Source organism: Rhincodon typus, chromosome 32, assembly GCF_021869965.1.
Source record: "Rhincodon typus isolate 14 chromosome 32, sRhiTyp1.1, whole genome shotgun sequence".
Classification (NCBI taxonomy): domain Eukaryota; kingdom Metazoa; phylum Chordata; class Chondrichthyes; order Orectolobiformes; family Rhincodontidae; genus Rhincodon; species Rhincodon typus.
In genome coordinates this window covers 10382367-10400975 of record NC_063363.1, presented here as the reverse complement: position 1 = coordinate 10400975, position 18609 = coordinate 10382367, and the positions used below count along the sequence as shown (strand labels likewise).

Sequence of the window (18609 nt, the reverse complement as noted above, 5' to 3'; positions counted from 1 at the left end):
ATCTCCACTGATATTCCCAGGGTGTTACAGCAGGAAGTCTTGCTCTGATGATTCCTTAGATAATAATTTGTTTTGATTTATGGGTGGGGCTGGCAAGGCCAGAATTTGTCGGCTATTCTTAATTGCCCTGCACTGAGTAGTTTGCATGGCCATTTGAGGGCAGTTAAGGGTCACATGTAGGCCAGACCAAGTAAGGACAGCAGATTTCCTTTTCTAATGGGCATAAGTGAATGAGGTAGGTTTTAATAATGATAGTTTCCATGGTTACTATTGACAACATTAGCTTCCAATTTCACATACATTAATATAATTTAAAATCCAGCAGTTACCATGGTGGTTTCTGAAATTGTGTGCCCAGAACCTGGGCCTTTTTTAGTAATTCAGTATCTTTACTACAACTACATCTCCACCATTCCACTTAGGCCAGAGCCACTGACACTTCTTTCCAGCTTTTCCTTCAAGGTCAAATGTCCAGTGAAGAGTTACTTCCTGGATTCACACATGAAGAATAAATATGAGACAAGACCTGGACAGCAACTACTGCACATGGAACTGCAACTGGAAGAGGAGTTATAAAGCTGGAAATTTTAAAAACATAGAGTCAAAGTGGATTTTGGATTTTATTATATCTGAACAGTTTTGTGTTACAACAAAATCGAAGCTGTACAGTAAGTAGTAAAATTAAATAACAGTATTGGAACAGACAATTTCTCATAAAGGCCGCAAAACTGTGAACTACTGCTACATTAACAAAGGCAGGATCGTCATTCTTCGCGCGTTTTGTAAACATAAAGTGAACCCTTCAACGCTTTTGCCTTCACAGGACTTTAAACAAAACTTATGTTAAGGACAAAGGTTAAAGACAGTCCTGGTCTTTGGATGATGTGTATACATCAGATTGCAGTCAGTTTGTGCAACTGAAGACTGAACTCCAACAAACTCCTTTTGTTCAGAGCTTGTGGCAAATTGAAAACTGTTCAGAAAAGTTCTCAGACGACTGAATGAGGAGTAACTAAATGATAGCACAAACCAGCTTAAATCTGCACCTTTGTCATCACATCCCAATAGTAGAGTTACCCACCTCCACCATGAATGAACCAAGTCAGAAGTCACAGGACAACAAGTTATAGTGCAACAGGTTTACTGAAAATCACAAGCTTTCAGAGCACTACTCCTTCGTCAGGAGAAGGAGCAGCGCTCCAAAAGCTTCTGGGTGGCTCAATGGTTAGCACTGCTGCCTTACTGTGCCAGGGACCCAGGTTTGATTCCAGCCTTGGGCGACTGTCTGTATGGAGTTTGCAAGTTCTCCCTGCGTCTGCGCGGGGTTTCTGCCGAGTGCTCTGGTTTCCTCCCACAGTCCAAGGATGTGCACGGTAGATAGATTGGCTGTGCTAAATTACCTCAAGTATTCAGGGATGTGTAGGTTAAGGAGCATTAGCCATGGGAAATACAGGGATAGGCTAGGGGGATGGGTCTGGGTGGGATGCTCTTCAGAGGGTTGGTGTGGACTTGCTGGGCCGAATGGCCTGTTTCCACACTGTGGGGATTCTATTATGAATCTGATGTCATGTGACTTCTGACTTTGTCCACCCCAGTCCAACACCAGCACCTCCACATCATGAATGAACCACGGATTCCCTGATATAACAGACAACATTAGCAAAAATCCATAAATTGATTCTAGAATTCTCTAAAAACTTTTTTGTTTTGTACCTTAATCTGGATGGATTAATTTGACTCCCACAGAAAGACATTGGATATGAAGTACGGAGGTGCAGCTCTGGACATACAATTCTTTGACCTTACTGATGTGTACTGACTTCCAGCAACCGTATCAAGGCTGGATTTAACATCAAACATTTGTTACAGATAAAAATTCAGCCACAGTTCTTTATGTTCAACAGCAGCACCAATCTTCTTAAACTAATTACATTGGTAAGAGTGGAATTGATGTTTGTTGTCAACTCAAAGGTTTAAAAAACAATTAGGCCACTAAGATACTAACAATCTTCACCTTCTGGGTGTCCCTTTTGGTGATATCTGCAAAGAGTTGAGGAGAGGATAAATGGTTTTAACTTTTGTGAAGAAACATTCATTGGATTGGAATATTTGGCCTTGGCTCTTAGATGTTACATTAAGATTGAAAAGCTACAATTTTTTTTCTTTTGCGGTTGGGATGTGGTGTAATTACACTACCACACTCACACTGATGTAGACCAGTGCTTTCCAAACCTTTTCCCGCTATGACCCCATTTTAATTCCTGATTTTCTGTAATCCAGAAGGTAAACCTCGCTTGACTAAAACACCCAGACATTACTTTGCAGCAGCAATCAGACCTCAAATGATCTGCCCATTAGGCCATACACACTCTAATTAGAAAGTACACAAGGAGTCCTGCAGCTGTTAGTATTCTGCCAGTTGATGCCTCAAGACACCCAAAATTCCACAGAATACAGAACAATACGGCACAGGAACAGGCTCTTTGGCCCACCATGTCTGTGCTAACCATGATGCCATTCTCAACCAATCCCATCATGCTGGATGTCCCTGGAGAGGGGAAGAACAGTGTTTAACAGTGTGCCCGAGGCCTTGTGTGGCCAGTGGGCATCACAAGGGTCACAGCACATTGTCTCCACCAACAACAACATTTGAGTTTGAAATATAAGTTTCCTTTAAGGAAACTGATGTTTGTGGCACAGCCTCTTTCAAGGTCAGTTTGTTACTTGCTAATTTGTTTGTTGGGCTTGATCGCATCTCACAATCACCCATTATTTGGGAAGACCTATAGTCAGCAAACCGTTAATGCCAAAAACTTATGCTCAAGTCTTCTCCCATTCCATCAGCAGAAGTCTCTATTCCCTACCTCTTCATGTGCTCCTCTGAATTCCCCTTAAACAAATCTGTACTGTAATCACACAGTATGGTTAAGATGAACAAGTTCCACACTCTCACCATTCTCTGGGGAAAGACATTTCTTCTAAAAACCTTTCATCGTTTTAAATAACTTCATTAGGTCAATCCTCATCCTTCTCCTTTCAAGAGAAAATTAACCTTGCCTGTTCATCGTTTCTTGGCAGATGTAGCCTCAAAAATTTGATATCATCCTTGTAGACTATTTCTGCATCTCTTCAGTACCTCTGTAACCTTTTAATATTACAGGAAACAAGACAGTACTCCCTGTGTTTGAGAATTACATTTGGCTGCACCACGGAATCTAAATCTGTGATCAGTGATCTCCAAAATTGGAATCCAAGGTGTGAGGGACAGTACAGCATTTACTGAAGTTACAAGTATCAAAAAAGCTGGGAACTAAAAATAAATTTCAGTTTGTGCTTGAATTTCACTGATGATTGGTGATATCTGAGCCCCAATCAAGCTCATACAGGTGATAAAGGAAGATCTCCACCTCACAGTGGAAGTGTGCTAGAAATATTAGGAGGTCTACGGCACTGTGGATGCATTTTCCAGCCCCCTTTCAGTCTAATGAAAGAAAGCCTTGCCATCATGAACAAAAAAAAATGCATCTTTGCAAATTTCACGATGTTTAGATTATAGTCCGATTATAGTCACGATGGTCAGATCATTCATCTGACCATCAACAATGAAAGAAGCAGCTTCATCATTTACCCTTCTTGAGGTGTTGAATGGTTCAGATCAATGAGTTTTGAGCAGTGAATATTGCAATAATCAATGCTATGATTATTAATTGAATATTCAGCAGATGTAACACTTCACTAGTAAGATCATGAGATTGGTGCTAAAGGTAAATAAAGCCTAAAGTTAGGTGGGTGATGTGTCAGCCCTGTTACTCATTTAATAACACAACAAATTATGGATTTCTCCTGATGATTGAAAGGAATTAGATGTCAAAATTTAACATACCAAATTAATTTTACAACATTTGCTGTACAAACTGGACTAACTGCAATCTATGAATGGAAGTCCCATGGTTATGGGTCAACTTCTAACCATTATTCTTTAAGCTAGATGATGTTAGCCCCATAAATTTGGATACATGGAATAAGCAGGAGACAGAGACCTGTGCTTGCATTGCTAGCAGAGTCTCTGCCTTTGATAGATCGGGCTATAAATGAACATTGGTACCGTAGCCCCAAATAACGGAGGCCATGAACAGAGCTCTGGATATGACAACAATGTATGACATATATAATACACGCTAAAGGGAGAACAAACCTACATTCTCGTCATTATTTGCAAAGTTGCTCAATGGCTGGCCAACTATCATTGAGCCAGTCAGTGTAACTACTCCAATCATGGAAGCATGTCCTGAGTTTTCTTAACTGCATTTTATAAATTACATTTGAACACTTCTAAAAGCAATCTCTAAATTAATCCACTTCTAATGTATTCCCAACCCTGAGTTTGATTCTTTACAAACATCTGAAAGAATACAGTACACAGTCTGCCAAACGAAGACTGATAATATCTGATGACTGAAAGCCATACCAAACCCAACCAATTCTCACACCAGCACCCCAGGACCTATTGCCTTTGTCTACCTCATGGACCTCACTCTCCTCCACACCAAATTGAGCCAACTCTCCATATGTAGTGTTTAGAAAATGGAGATCACACTTAGGACCCTCAATAGGTGACTGATGAAATGCCAGGGACTATAATCTGTAAAATATTTCAAGACATTGTATTGAACTCAAAAGGAAGATTTGAAAAAAAAATCAAGAAACCTTTGCTATCTGTTTCCTTGAGGCAACCCAGAATCGAATGTTCTTTGCTGAGTATTTTGACACTTCACAATGACAGCAGGACAGCACATTAAATGTGGCAGCATTCAATTATAGCAGCAGCTCCTACTCATTTCATTTAAAGGCCAAGTCTAGCTATTTGATTTATGATTAACATTATTGTTCTTTGCAAACAGTAGTTTTGCAAGAATCATTTTCTAACACTTTGAATGTACACGTTCCAATTATTATGAGTCTGAAATGTGACAATGGATAGGTAAAAGCAAGTGTCTGTGGCAAGAGATCTGAAAACAGGTACAGGTGTTTGCATTGTTTTTGGGCAATGTTATGCAAACTTTGGGCAAAATGTTATACAACACTTGGCAAATTTGGAAGTTTGAGGGATCTTGTGTTAAACCAGGTCATTTGTCGTACTTTGAACTAGAGAATGAATGCAACAATAAAAGGATATATACATCCAAAAACAGCACTCTAGCTCTTCAGTCACATGTCCTGGTGGGTGAGCTCCTTAAAGAGACCCTGTCATCACCATCAATCCATTTCAAATGCAAGTGTATCTCACTAAGCTGAGTAACCCATTCGATGTTTTTAAGTCTTTCTGAAAGCTGGACTGAGTTACAAATGCCAATAGCATAAAGCTCAGTGTGAAACTACTTGCCATTACACAGAAATAGGGATATCGAATAGCTGCAAAGTGCACTTCATGTAAATGGATACACACATATTATGAATTGTGCTGTTAACGTTTGTGTATGCAACTGACATATCGACTACAGGTAACTATACTAAGTAAGAGGCTGCCAGTATCGCCTGGAAAGGTGTCAGGAGGTCACCTGAGCACATTAAACTATTAAATATTAAATTCTAGATTAATTATGTGCTTGCTACAATGCCGTTTGTAGTGCAGAACATACAGGAGGTGATTCTCTTACTGTCCCACACTATAACATTAAGATGAGTAAGGGAATATGTTACACTGAGTGATAGCACCAAGTATTCCCAAATCACACACAAATCAGATAAAATGTAAAGGTGCACTTTCACTGTCTGCCAACTGGACATAGGGTTTCCATTACATGGAACTCAAGTTTCGAATTTAGTCTTCATGTCACAACAGCACCAGTGAAAGTTTTTGTTTACTATGGATCATAGCTTCATTATTCTTTTTGGCAACATTGAACATTGAGTTTACGTTTGAGCCTGGACTGAGATGTTTCATTTTAGTTATGACCCTATAACACTCAAGAGAGAGGTAACTCTGCTCAAGGTAATGAATTTGCAGGGCTAATGTTGTGAATTTACTATCCTTAACACTAATTCCATGCCCAATCCCCTAGCATCCCATTCCTCACCTGTACCTAACTAAACTTCTAAAGCTCTGGTTCAATGTAGTTGCCACAGATTCCTGCACCACTTCTAAAGCTAGCGTTTCCCCAGCAACAGGAGTTCCATTGTGACTGAGCTATAGTGAACAGATTTGTCAATCTTTCATTTGTTGGTTGTATTCAGCAAAGTAGCAGAGCGTTGTGCCAATCTACCATCAAGACAGATGTGTGCAAACATAGGAACATTATTGATGGAGTGGCAAAGCCTCAAAAAAAAGCAACTTTGCTTTCAAAACCAGAGATGCCTACAATTATTCTGTACCCTCCACTTCCTCTTAGTACAGTTTTAGGTACAACTGGCAAAAAAAAAGAAGTGCTGAAAAGATGATTTTCCAGCGAAGAGCATCCATTTCCAATAGCCACTTGTACCTGACTTTATTCCAAATAATTGTGCACGAAATGAATTAGAAGAGCCATTTCTTAAAAGTAACCTGTTGAAGGACAGTGATGATGTTGTGCCTTGCAGGGTAAGGGACAGATCGATGCAAGAAAAGCCAATAGGCTCACCATCTCAGCAGCACAGCATTTTGAGTCGAAGGCCAGTGCATTGGCACAAAGATCGCCAACAGAAAATGTTGCTCTCAGTGCCAGAGCTGGCAGCTCAAGGGCTACTGCAGTGTGACTGGCACTTGAGGTCCCTTATCGCCTCCATAGTTTGTTCGCAGCAGCAATGCCAATCCCATTTCTCCTTTTCTCCAGAGGAATAGGCTTCAGGTGACAAAGGTAGGAAGTCTGCTGTGCGGTCACTGTTTCCCCACCAGGGATTAGAAAACGTAGATTTTGTCTCTTTGCACGCAATCCAGGTCTTCATCCAGAGTCAACAAGATCTGGAGGAGAAAACGAGAGGCACTAAGATTGACACGAATGATACCAGGTTATGACCACCAGGAAAGGCAGAAAATGATGGGCCACTTTAGTCTTAAAAACAAAAAGCGAAGATCAAGTGGTGAATTGATGGATGCGTTTAAGACCATGTAAGGGTTTGGTAGGCTAAATGTACAGGCTATTGTTCTATTTGTATGGAAGACCAGAAGTAGGGGCTTTAAGCACAAGAAATACACCTTTAAAAATCCAACAGGGAATTCAGGAAAAACCTCTTTACCCAGAGAGTGGTGAGAATGTAGAACTTGCTACCACTGAGCATTTTTGAGGTGAATCACATGGATGTATTTCAGGGGAAGTGAGACAAACACATGAAGAAGAAAGACTTAGAAAGGCATGTTGTTTGATAAAAATTGGTGGATGGGAAGTCATGTTGATGGTGAAACCAGGAACCCTCCCTCTCTGTCTGAATTATCATCACTGTCCTCCATCAGAGTGGCTGCTGCCTGATCATTTTCTCCCTTTGTCATCAATGTGCTACCTCACTCACTCACTAAAGCCTTGGCTTCTTATATCTTCCTAATTCTGAAGTTAGCTTGGCTGCATTAATCAAAGCTGCTTTGTGCAGCTATCCATTCGGAGTACCACATACAAAAGGAAAAGCATCAGTTGTGAAACGCACAGAGATTCCATAAGACCATAAGACCTAGGGGCAGAAATTAGGCCATTTGGCCCATCGAGTCAGCTCTGCCATTCAATCATGGCTGATAAGTTCCTCAACCCTATTCTCCCGCTTTCTCCCTGCAACCCTTGATCCCCTTGATAATCAAGAACCTATCTACCTCAGTCTTAAATGTACTCAGTGACCTGGCCTCCACAGCCTTCTGTGGCAGTGAATTCCACAGAATCAGCACTCTGTGGCTGAAGAAGTCTCTCCTTATCTCCATTCTAAAAGGTCTTCTCTTTACTCTAAGGCCATGCCCTCGGGTCCTAGTCTCTCCTACCAATGGAACCATCTTCCCAACATCCACTTTGTCCAGGTCATTCAGTATTCTGTAAGTTTCGCATGGATCCCCCCTCATTCTTCTAAACTCCAATGAGTATAGTGCCAGAGTCCTCAAACGTTTCTCATATGTTAAGCTTTCCATTCCTGGGACCATTCTCGTGAACCTCCTCTGAACACACTCCAGGGCCAGCATATCCCTCCCGAGATACGGGGCCCAAAACTGCACACAATACTCCAAATATGGCCTGACCAGAGCTTTATAAAGCCTCAGTAGTACATCCCTGCTTTTATATTCAAGTTCTCTCAAAATAAATGCCAACATTGCATTTGCCTTTCTGACTACTGACTCTACCTGCAAGTTTACCTTGAGAGAATCCTGGACTAGAACTCCAAAGTCTCTTTGCACTTCAGACTTTGGAATTTTCTCCCCATTTAGAAAATAGTCCATGCTTTTATTCTTCTTACAAAAGTCCATGACCTCACACTTTCCCACATTGTACTCCATCTGCCACTTCTTTGCCTACTCTCCTAACCTGTCCAAATCCTTCTGCAGCCTCCCCATCTCCTCAATGCTACCTGTCCCTCCATCTATCTTTGTATCGCCTGTAAATTTAAAAGATGGATGTGAAACGGTCATGCCGAACATTAATTAAATCCAACACAGCAATGAGAAGTGTATTTTTAGTGGTATGAGAGCAGTTGGTCAATTTACAACAACTTGCAACTATATAGTGCCTGTAATGTAGCTAGATATCCACCTGAAACTTTATCTAACAAGATTTAATGTCAAGCCAAATAAGGATATTGAGGGCAGCTTTGGATGATAATTTGAATAGAAACAATGTGCAAGGGAGTGGGGAAAAGGCAGAAGATTAGCACAAAGTCATAGTGCTCACTTAAAGAGCTGGTTATAGACATGATGGGTGGAATGGCTTCCATCTGAACCATGACACTTCTGCGATTCTATGATGTGTGAAATAAATACCGGAAAGGCTCAAATATTCAGCATGTCAGGCAGCATAAGTAGAGAGAAACAATTAATGTTTCCAATCTTTCATCCGATCTGTCTGATCTGAAACGTTAAGTCTGTTCCTGTCTCCACAGATTCTGCTTGACCTCCTGGGTATTTCCGACAGATTCGGATTTTACTGACAAAGATATTAAAAGAGGCAACCAAAAGTGAGAAAAAGAGGAATGAGCATTTAGAGACTTTTAAGCGACTCTTGGATAGGCACATAGAGGATAGTAAAATGTAAGGTATGCAGGGTAGATTGATCTTAGTAGGATAATAGGTCGGCACAACATTGTGGGCCGAAGGACCTGTATTGTGCTGTACTGTTCTATGTTCTAGCATCTTAAAGGAGGGGAGATATGTGGAAGGTGGAGTAGGTCACTTACCAGGAAAGAGCCAAACAATGCTATAGAGGACAAAAAATGCCAAATGTCATGATCGTCAAAGAAATCAAGCAGGATACATTCTCTGTTGTGCTCTCTAGACTCAGCTGGGGTTTTCTGTAAAACAGGAAAAGAAACAAAAATTTATTCAGCATTAGATAGTGGGAGATGTTGAAAACCAGTAACATTACATTATTGAATCAATACACGACTGCAGGTGTAGAAAATGGTGCTCAATTGGTGAAGCAGCTTCTGCAGAAGGAGGAATGAAGAGGTGATATTTCAGGTCAATGTCCTTTTGTCAGAATTAGGTTCTGGCAAAGTACATCAGCAAGAACTGCGGGAAAATAAGTGGATGTTGAATCACGGCTCACTGAGCTGATGGAGGATGTGCTTACCTGCCACGTACTGAGGCCCTGAAAGAAGAAAAACAGCGCAAATCCCCAGACTACGGCTGTGCAGATAATACAGATCAGGGGAATGGGTCTGATCGTTTCACCACTTCGTAGCTGGGGACAGACAGAAAACAGCAGTCACCTATAAAACATCCAATAACTTAGAAATCAGTCAAGGAAATTACTCCTAAGGCGGCTTCACTTTACTTATGTGGCTCAACCTCTAACAAATGCAATTGATACAGATTAGACAGGTAATCAACTGTTTGGATGGGGGCGGGGTCACTGCTCATTATATCTCCAGATTGAAACTCACACTGAAGTTGAAAATGGTCTCTATCTTGCTTTGAAAACATATTTTCTCCCAATCCCTAGCCTTTCCTGGGTCATGACCCATTCCAATAAGTTTCTAACCTCTGTGAAACCCCGCTCTAGGTCTCTAGTGTACAAAGGCAGCCAGGGATGTCTAATTCATCAGCTTTCTCCCTCAGCTCTCCACAGAGAGGCATCTGGAGGCATTGGTCTAGTGGTATTAATGCTAGACTATGAACCTAGAGACCCAGGTAATGCTCTGGGTGCATGGGTTCAAGCCTTGCCAAGGTGGAATTTGGATCCAATAAAAATCTGGCATTAAGAGTCTAATGATAATGACAATGAAACCATCATCAGGGGAAAACTCATCTGGTTCCCTAATGCCCTTCCTTTAGGGAAGGAAAGTGCCATCATTACTTGGTCTGAACTACAGTTGACTCTTAACTGGGCAATTAGGGATGGGCAATAAATGCTAGCCCAGCCAGCAATGTCCTTATCCTGTGAATGAAATAAAAAAAATTGCCTGGTGCCTCCCTCTGATGACGTTGAGTAAATAAGGAGCCAATAACGGCCACAGGTCTAAATTTTTGGCCTATAATTTGCAAAACAAGCAAGCCTGCTTCAACCCAGCAGGAAAATGAATAGGATCAGATCAGACGCAGCATTTTATATTCCACTGACTTTGGAGGTCCATTTGATCCAGTCAAGTTCTCATTGGTTGAGTTGAGATAGAGTTCTCAGCAGAAATTAAACTTAGAATGGTTAGTCAACAAAATATTAACGTAATCTAAAAAAAACATAAATAAGTTAGCAGTATAATTAGTTAATCTAATTGACTTGAAAAGTGAAAGTATTACAAGCACTAAGTAAAAGTACAAAGTAAAGACTGTGATGGCCTAATATACAAGTAGGTGCATTCAATACAGACACCGGCATTTAATCAGAGAACATACTATTGCCCAACAGTGCTCAGTGTGAATCAAGCCAAATATTCTGAGAGCGCACATCTGCCTGGTGGTCTTTTCTCTCGAAAAGAGAAAACTGCATAGTGACCCGATAAAATTCTTAAGATGATGAAGGGATTTGACAGGCAGAGGGAGAAAGTGTTGGCAAATTCGTTTGCAGACAGAGTTCACGTTTCTGACCTGGAATTGGGAGAAAGCTTGGTCTAATGAAGGGTCACAGAACTGCAGAACTGAGATGCTCTCAGGCCTGCTGAGCATTTCCAGTGCTTCCTGTTTCTATTTTAAGATTTCTAGCATCTGCAGAACGGAAACTTCCACAAGGAGAGAATGAGGCCAGAACCTGCAGGGGTAGTAAATCCACTCAGGAATTCAGGAGAAACACTTTTAGCAGTGGGTGGTTTGAATGTATACTCGTCGTCCAGTAGTTGGGGTGAACAGCAAGCTACTTAAAAACGTGAAGGAGCTGTTGACCAGATTGTTGAAAAAGGTTGGGAAGATGTGGAGCATAACTATCAGTAGAAACCTGATGGGACGAATGGCCTATTTCTGTCCTGCATAAACATGTAATCAGCCATTCTCTTACCTTCATGATGATGTAAAAAGCGAAGTATAGGAGCAGGTTGCAGATCCCTATTGCCAGCAGGTAGGATGCAAAATCTTTGGGTCTCAGAATTAGTCCATAAGCAGCTCTGAAAAACAAATGCCAAGAAATGGACAGCATGCCACGCACTGTACAACAGCCAGTGGCATCCTTTCCACACACAATCACATTGCCTTTTCCTATTTTGGGGACAGGAGTACCACCCAGAGGCCAGAAGAAAACTGTGAGCTCCTGTCTATTACTGCCTTTCAGGGAGTGGCAGGACAGACCTTCAGTAACCGGAGGGAGGTCTCAGTTTGAAGGCTTCCTTTTGGGTGCTGACTGTGACACTCTCAACTCGGAGGAGCAGGTCATTCATTTATTGAGAGACTGGAGCACAGAATCCAGGCTTTAGTGCTGAGAGGGTGCAGCACTTTTTTTAGATGTTGAACTGAGGCCTTGTCTGCATCATCAGTTTGCTGTAAGCAATCCCATGATAAACAGAGGAGTTTGTCCTTCTGTCCAGGACAGTATGACCTAAGGTGTATATCAGATTGTCAGCTACTCAGTGTTGCATGTAGAATCCCTACAGTGCAGAAAGAGGCCACTTGGCCCATCAAATCTGCACCGACTCTCTGAAGAGCATCCCACCCAGACCCACCCTATCTCCATAACCTTGGACTACCTGACCTGCACATCCCTCGAAACTACGGATAATTTAACATGGCCAATCTACTAGCCTGCACTTCCTTGGACTGTTGGAGGAAGTTGGAGCACCCAGCAGAAACCCACATAGACTCGGTGAGAATGTGAAAAGTCCACACAAACAGTCACCCATGGATGGAGCTGAACCCAGGTCTCAAGCGCTGTGAAGGCAGCAGTGCTAAACATTGAGCCACTGTGCTACCCCACTGCTTTGTGGGAGCTTTCTGAGGATAAAGGGACTTGCTGTGTTTCCTATACTGATACCAGTTACCACACTCCAAAAGGCTGTGTAATGCACATCCTCAGATTATGAAAGATGCTATTATAAATGTGACTCTTCCTTTACTTCAACATCCATCTTTACTTCAATTAATCAGTTTATAACCATCTCTCCACTTCCTCCACAAACCGACATAGGGGGACATAAGCTGATCCAGAAGCCCCTCTCCATAGTGATAGAACAGTGAGACAGAACAGTCTCATTTCCTTTCTGTGTCTCCCCACTCAAACCGGTTTGAAATGATAAAAATTGGCATGGGAGAATCCTCAGGTGTGAGACACCCCTTTACTAACAAGACATTAAAAATTTCAGCAGGACATGACAGTGTTTGTATGTAAAATTGACCAGTTTACCAATGTCACTGTAATAAAAGTTCACAGAAAGAGTCCAGTGCCTGTAAATTGAGTGTCTGGTGACTGGACAAGACCAAAGGTTTCAATATTCTGCCAGTACCCGTCACATGCACATTTAGATAGCAGTATGGACTCGATTTTAAAATCTAGCAATCCTAGTACTGATTTTTGTTCAGTGTATTCAGAGATTTCATGATAACAATGAGCAGGATGGACATGGATCAAGAGACAATAGGAAGCCTGATACTCACAGTGACCAGTTCACAATATTCCCCATAATGAGCAATACCATCCGATCCTGAGAACAGAAGATGAAAGATTTTAGCAGGAGATGAAAATGAAGAATCAAAGCTCAGGCCATTCAAGCCCAATTTCCTGCCAGTCGTGGTTTGTAAATAACACAGTCATTTTACATCGTCGTCTCTTTTTTTTGTTTGTTTGTGTAGTGCCATTCGCCCCTTTTACCTCACAGCCAAAAGAGAGAAATCTCCTTTGCCTGCAATTGTGAATGAAGAACTCAGAAGGGGCACTTACTATGTAGGCAGGTCCGCTGCATTGTCTGATATGGTCTGTGTAAATCACATGAATTATCCTTCGGCAAATCCCCGTGTCTGAAAAAATAAGAATCCAAGATTTGAATATTGCTGTGAAGAAAGATATGCGGCCAAAGCTTTTCATCTTGCAACTATAGGAAAAACACAAAAAAATTCACAATGCAACAATTGATACAACAGGATTGTGATCGTTTGAAATCTGGCATTGTTGCATTTGTCCTGATAATTACAATCCAAGATGCTACACAATCTTTGACAATTACACATTTATAGGGAATTTGTATAGGAACAGGGTCAATTACTCAAGTCACACAATTGATGATATTGTCACTCTTGCAGGAGTTACATTCATTCCTGGCTAACCCTTGTAATGTAACCATTTGCATCTGTAGGATTAAGTGTCCTCCAAGGGACAGACTAGGGTTGAAGAGTGAATGATTATATGGGGCAAAGGAATTATTAAGAAGGGTTTGAAGAGGAATTTAGGGAAACAAATCTCAGCATTCCTGGAGGGTGAATCTGCTCAAGATTATTCCCACTCTAGCACCATTTGTTTAGCTGTGCAAATAGGGATTCTGCTGAAATTAATCTTGATCACGCAGCAGCAAAGCCAGGTGGAATTTCATCCTTCTGGTGCGTGTTGTAATTGTTCAATGTGTGTCATCCTTTCTGAGTGTTATTTAAATAATTTCACAAGGTGCTTTCAGGACCATTACTGAGTTGTGCCCAATGCATTGGCTCAACCTTATGCATCGTGCATATCTCTGAACCAGACACACTCTATAAAAGGTTTATTTACAGGTGCAGCATTAACTTGTAGAGGGTTCAGAATCCACATGGTTTTTCTGGGCTGCTTACATTCATTCCAATGAAATTCTGAGAAAGTGGCATGCTTCAGGTGGGAATTTAAAATAAGGTTCTGTTTGTCTGCTCTGGTGCTTTAATAAATATTAAATATACAAGATAATCATTTATAGAAGAACAAAGTACATTTCAGAAATCCTGACTGACACTCTCCCTTGAAACAGCAACATCAAATATGCATTTTTCTGGGCACTTCACCCTGTGATGTCTTAAAAGACAATTAAATAGTAATAGTTTCTATAGTTTGGTAATAATTGTAACTGCACTTAGATAAAAAAAAAAATTGTAGTTCCTCCTGTTTAGGGAAGTTTGACAATGTTTGAAGATGTCAAATAAAAGCAAACACTTCTTTCCAAAAAAAAGTTTTATTTTATTGTAAAATGGTGGTATCCAGGTAACATCCTCTGACTTTCTGGGAATGCTAAGACTTAGGGACAGTCTGTGATTCTTCATCTGGTCCTGGAAGACTAGGGGAAATGGTGGTATCATGGCAATATCACCAGACTAGTATCCAGAGGCCTGGGCTAATAGTATGTGATATAGCCTCAAATCCCACTGTGGCAGTTGGGAGAATTTCAATTAATTAAAAGGAAAATCCTGAATGAGACCTAGAAAGGGTAATGATGACCTCAATAAACTGTCATCAATTATTTTGTTAAAACCCATCTGGTTTGCTATTGTCCCTTATGGAAGGAAATCTGGCTTTCTGTCTGACATGTGACCCCAGATCCGCAGCAATGGGGTTGACTGTACTCTTAAACTGAAATCAAAGCTCTCTGTACTCTTTTAAACAGAAAGTAAAGCCTTCTCTACTCTTTTAAAGTGAAGTTAAAGCTCCCTCTAATCTTTTGAACTGAAGTTAAAGTTCCCTCTACTCTTTTGAACAGAGAGTAATGTTCCCTCAACTCTTTTAAACTGAAGTGAATGTTCCTTCAAATCTTTTGAACTGAAAGTAAAGCTCCTCTACTCTTTTAAACAGAAAATAAAGTTCCCTCTACTCCTTTAAACAGAAAGTAAAGTTTCCTCTACTCCTTTAAACTGAAGTTAAAGCTCAAAAGCTCCCTGTAACCTTTTGAACTGAAATTAAAGCTTCCTTTACTCTTTTCAACAGAAAGTAAAGCTTTCTCTACAATTTAACCTGAAAGTAAAGCACGTGGGTTAACTCTATCCTGTCCTCTGAAATGGCCAAGCAAGACACTTGATTTAAGGTAAATTAAGGATGATGGAACAAACACTGTCCAAGCCAGCATCATCCACATCCCATCAGCGAATTAAATAATGAAATCTGACTTGGATGGAGATGCTGACTAGATTATTGGACACTCAGCTCTTTGTTTTACATTTCAGCACCCAACTAAATGCAGTCGAAATGAACAGGGGGTTGTGAATGCACCTACCCAGCCTGTCCTCTGGGTTTGATACCAAATGAGAGACATAGAGAATGGACAGGCAAAGAGAAGATTTATTTTCTGTACTTTCCCAGCAAAATCCCAGTGAAAAGGTGATAGTAATTACCAAGTTTCCAGCGGCCCATGTAATACAGTTGTATACTGAGCAAAAGTGTCGCCAGGATGTGAATAAAGGAGAAAATGGCCCAGAATACGATGTAATCCTTCCCGAAGACCTGCACAGAAAGAAGCAAAGATAAACAGAAAGCCTTAATGTTAGCCGCAAACCTGCTGATGTTTCCTTCTTCCCAATTTCTATAATGCTCTGTGAACACCATTCCCTCATCTGACCCCACTGCCTTTGCCCTTCCTCTCCTGAGCCAAATGGAATCTGTCCCCACATGGCTGCTGATGGCCAGGACAAATCATAGGTCCTGCCGCACTCTCAAGACAAAAAGCCTCATTGGCCATTGTACCCCTAAGGTTGGAAGGCCTGGTACAATAGAAAGCAGGCCCTTGTAAGAGACTGAATTTTTAAAAGAACATACATTTTTGTTCATGGAATGTGGATATTGCTGGGCTAGCATTCATTGCCCATCCCTAATTGCCCCTTGATCTGAGTGGCTTGTTAGGAACATTTCAGAGGGCAATTTAGAGTCAGAGTTGTACAGCATGGAAACATTGGTCCAACAGCATCCATGCCGACCAGATATCCTAAATTAATCTAGTCCCATTTGCCAGAATTTGGTCTATACCCCTCTAAACCCTTCCTATTCATCGAGATGCCTTTTAAATGTTGTAATTGTACCCAACTCCACCACTTTCTCTGGCAGCTCATTCCATACACGCACCACGCTCTATGTGAAAAAGTTGCCCCTTAGGGCACTTTTAAATCTTTCTCCTCTCATCTTAAACCTATGTCCTCTAGTTTTGGACTCCCTTATCCTGGGAAAAAGACCTTGTCTATTTACCCTATCCATGCCCCTCATGATTTTATAAACCTCTGTAAGGTTACCCCTCAGTCTCCAACACTCCAGGAAGAATAGCCCCAGCTGATTCAGCCTCTCCCTATAGTTCAAACCCTCCAAACCCGGCAACATCCTTGTAAATCATTTTTGCATCCTTTCAAGTTTCACAACATCCTTCCTATAACAGGGAGACCAGAATTGAACACAGCATTCCAAAAGTGATCTAACCAATGTCCTCTCCAGCTGCAACATGATCTCCCAACCAATACGCTGACCAATAAAGGCAAGCACACCAAACTCCTTCTTCACTATCAAATTTCAAGGAACTATGAACCTACACTCCAAGGTCTCTTTATTTGACAACAGTACCCAGGATCTTCCCATTGAGTGTATACATCCTGTCCTGATTTGCCCTCCCCAAATACAACAACTTATATTTATCTAGTCAAATACATTCAAGTAGGTCTGGAGTCACAGACTGGGTAAGGACAACACATTTCCCTCCCTAAAGAATATTAGTGAACCAGATGGGTTTTTACAATAATCGATTCATGGTTGCGACGAAAACAGAAGTTGCTGGAAAAGCTCAGCAGGTCTGGTAGCATCTGTGAAGAAAAAAATCAGAGTTAACGTTTCGGGTCTGGTGACCCTTCCTCAGAACAGTTCTAAGGGTCACCGGACCCGGAATGTTAACTCTGATTTTTTTCTTCACAGATGCTGCCAGACCTGCTGAGCCTTTCCAGCAACTTCTGTTTTTCCTCCTGATTTACAGCATCCGCAGTTCTTTCGGTTTTGATTCAGGGTTGCTATTTGGCCAGCTTTTAATTCCAGATTTTTATTGGATTCAACTTTCACCACCTGCAATGGTGGGATTTCAACTCATTGAAATTTTGAACAGATGAAAACAAAAGTATTGATTTCTTTAATGAAGGCAAAAGGGAACAAATCAATTGAACACAAGGTCAAAACCCCCAGGAATATGTCCAACCCCAGCTGTCAATGACCTCTTCCATTGTTCCATGGAAAAGGCCAAAACAATTTGCCGAGATTACTCTAATCGACAGTTTACTGCACTGTAGGATGTCTCTGCCCTTTGATTGGTGCCAATGCAAGATTGTCCCAGATGAGGACGAGAATAGATTTGATAAGGAGTTACAGTGATGCCCCAGCACAGAACCATTGAGGCAGATACACTGAGACCTCTTGAAGAAACACCAATTGTTCCCTTCTGTTTTGTATAATGCTTTATTTTAAGCAAATATCGAGGCAGGAACAATAGAATTTTAAAATCAAGATGTTGCTTGGCCAAGAGGTCATGGTGGTGGTGGTGTTGGTGGGGGTGGTATGGAGAGGTATGGAGGCTACAACACCGCCCAATGACCAAGGCCTGGAACCTAGGGGCCCAGCTGGGCTTCAGCTCAAGCTGGGCTGCTCAGGGCGAGTGATAGTCCCACACCATCAGGGCAAGTAAGGGTCCCATACCCTCGGGCCTGTGATGGGGGCCAACACACTTGGGACCATGGCCAACAGTGGGAGCTGGGTCCTGGAGTAGCTCTGGAGCCGGGATTTCTGACCTTGCCTCTGGTAAATGGGGAACAGTGGTCGGTGTGGGTTCAAATACAGGCAGCAGAGTTGGCTGTTCTCATGTGAGAATCAGAAATGCTTCTCAGTGAAAAGCTATACTCACCACTCCCAACACAGAGAAGAATATGACTAAGGCAAGACAGGCATAAGCAGAATAGGCACTGGCATTAATGTCTGGGTGTCGCTTCTCGTACAGCTTCAGCATACAGAGACCTGCTATCATGTACATGAAAGATGTGTCTGTGTACCAAACAGAAACAAGTGTCAGAACACAAGTTACACATTCCTATCTCAGTAAAACTGGTTTGTAGTGGTTATTTTTGGATAT

The 18609-nt window shown here is 41.5% G+C and overlaps 1 protein-coding gene across 2 annotated transcripts in view; it reads right to left on the bottom strand.

Moving 5' to 3' along the window:
- Positions 1-601: 601 nt before the first annotated feature.
- sidt2 (SID1 transmembrane family, member 2) overlaps positions 602-18609 on the bottom strand; it is a 55889-nt gene continuing 37881 nt past the window's right edge. The window contains exons 15-22 of one of the 2 annotated variants that reach the window (XM_048615521.1): positions 18385-18521; positions 15857-15965; positions 13458-13534; positions 13175-13221; positions 11589-11694; positions 9732-9842; positions 9337-9450; positions 602-6937 (exon numbers count right to left, since the gene is read on the bottom strand). In XM_048615521.1, the coding sequence (XP_048471478.1) occupies positions 6875-6937; positions 9337-9450; positions 9732-9842; positions 11589-11694; positions 13175-13221; positions 13458-13534; positions 15857-15965; positions 18385-18521 (764 nt within the window). In that variant the 3' untranslated portion in view covers positions 602-6874. Of the gene's footprint in view, positions 6938-9336; positions 9451-9731; positions 9843-10505; positions 11695-13174; positions 13222-13457; positions 13535-15856; positions 15966-18384; positions 18522-18609 lie in introns of those variants that run through there. The other variant, XM_048615522.1, reaches the window with a different exon arrangement.